This window comes from Phytophthora parasitica (genome assembly GCF_000247585.1).
Source record: "Phytophthora parasitica INRA-310 unplaced genomic scaffold supercont2.32, whole genome shotgun sequence".
Classification (NCBI taxonomy): domain Eukaryota; phylum Oomycota; class Peronosporomycetes; order Peronosporales; family Peronosporaceae; genus Phytophthora; species Phytophthora nicotianae.
In genome coordinates, this window is record NW_008649018.1 from 304,739 (window position 1) to 305,528 (window position 790).

At 49.5% G+C, this 790-nt stretch overlaps 1 protein-coding gene across 1 annotated transcript; it reads right to left on the reverse strand.

Moving 5' to 3' along the window:
- Positions 1–4: 4 nt before the first annotated feature.
- On the reverse strand, positions 5–305 carry PPTG_23188 (hypothetical protein; the record flags this gene model as incomplete). Its single annotated transcript, XM_008908968.1, has 2 exons — positions 5–145; positions 201–305. 2 exons carry the CDS (start codon positions 303–305, stop codon positions 5–7), a joined length of 246 nt encoding a protein of 81 aa, XP_008907216.1.
- Between the last annotated feature and the right edge of the window lie 485 nt (positions 306–790).

The window sequence follows — 790 nt, forward strand, 5'->3', positions numbered from 1 at the left end:
TCGCTTAAGACCATACGGTAACGAAGGCAAGGTATCCAGATGTGATTATCACGTAGCGGACCTTCGCAGCAGACAACCCCAGAATGTTCAGTCGCTCCACGACCGCACACAACTTTGCCCACGTCGGTGGGAGTGATGCACTGGCCTTCACTCACACGTTACACACCTAAATGTTCAAATCTTTCCACTGATGTCACCACCCGTGCCGGCTGTGGAATCCCCCGCCTATTGTTGATTTCTACAACGGGGTAGTGGTCATTTCCCGTGACCAAGTACACGATGGAGGATTTCTCCGCGCGAAACATACCACCCTGGTGAACTTGTTCGTTGTCTCTGCTCGCGTTTTCAAACCACGGTCTGACGTCGATATGACGAGTTGATCATCGACAAACAGGGTCCTTCGTAATGCAATACCTTTCGTTTTGATGGAGACGACTATGAAACGGATTTTTCCTCTTTCTCAAGCCGTTCCGGAATGAAGCCCATGTAACATCCAATATCCAGAATTGATAAGATAGAACTTTGGCCTAGCCCAAGTTCCCGTCCTCCCGTAGTTAGCCACCCAAAGGCAGAGCGATCATCAATGGTTCAATGCCATAGCAGGTCAATCATCAGCTCCCTCGGTACGCGTGTCACACCTAGTCGTCTAGATGTAAATATATTACATCGCCCAGCTGGTACTGTGGTGTAGCGATTTCTAAGTAATCGCTGAAGTGGCTACATTCAAGTTGCTCAAGCCACGAACGCTCGGTCATGCGACAGGTGGTGACCACGATACAAGATGTCCAAG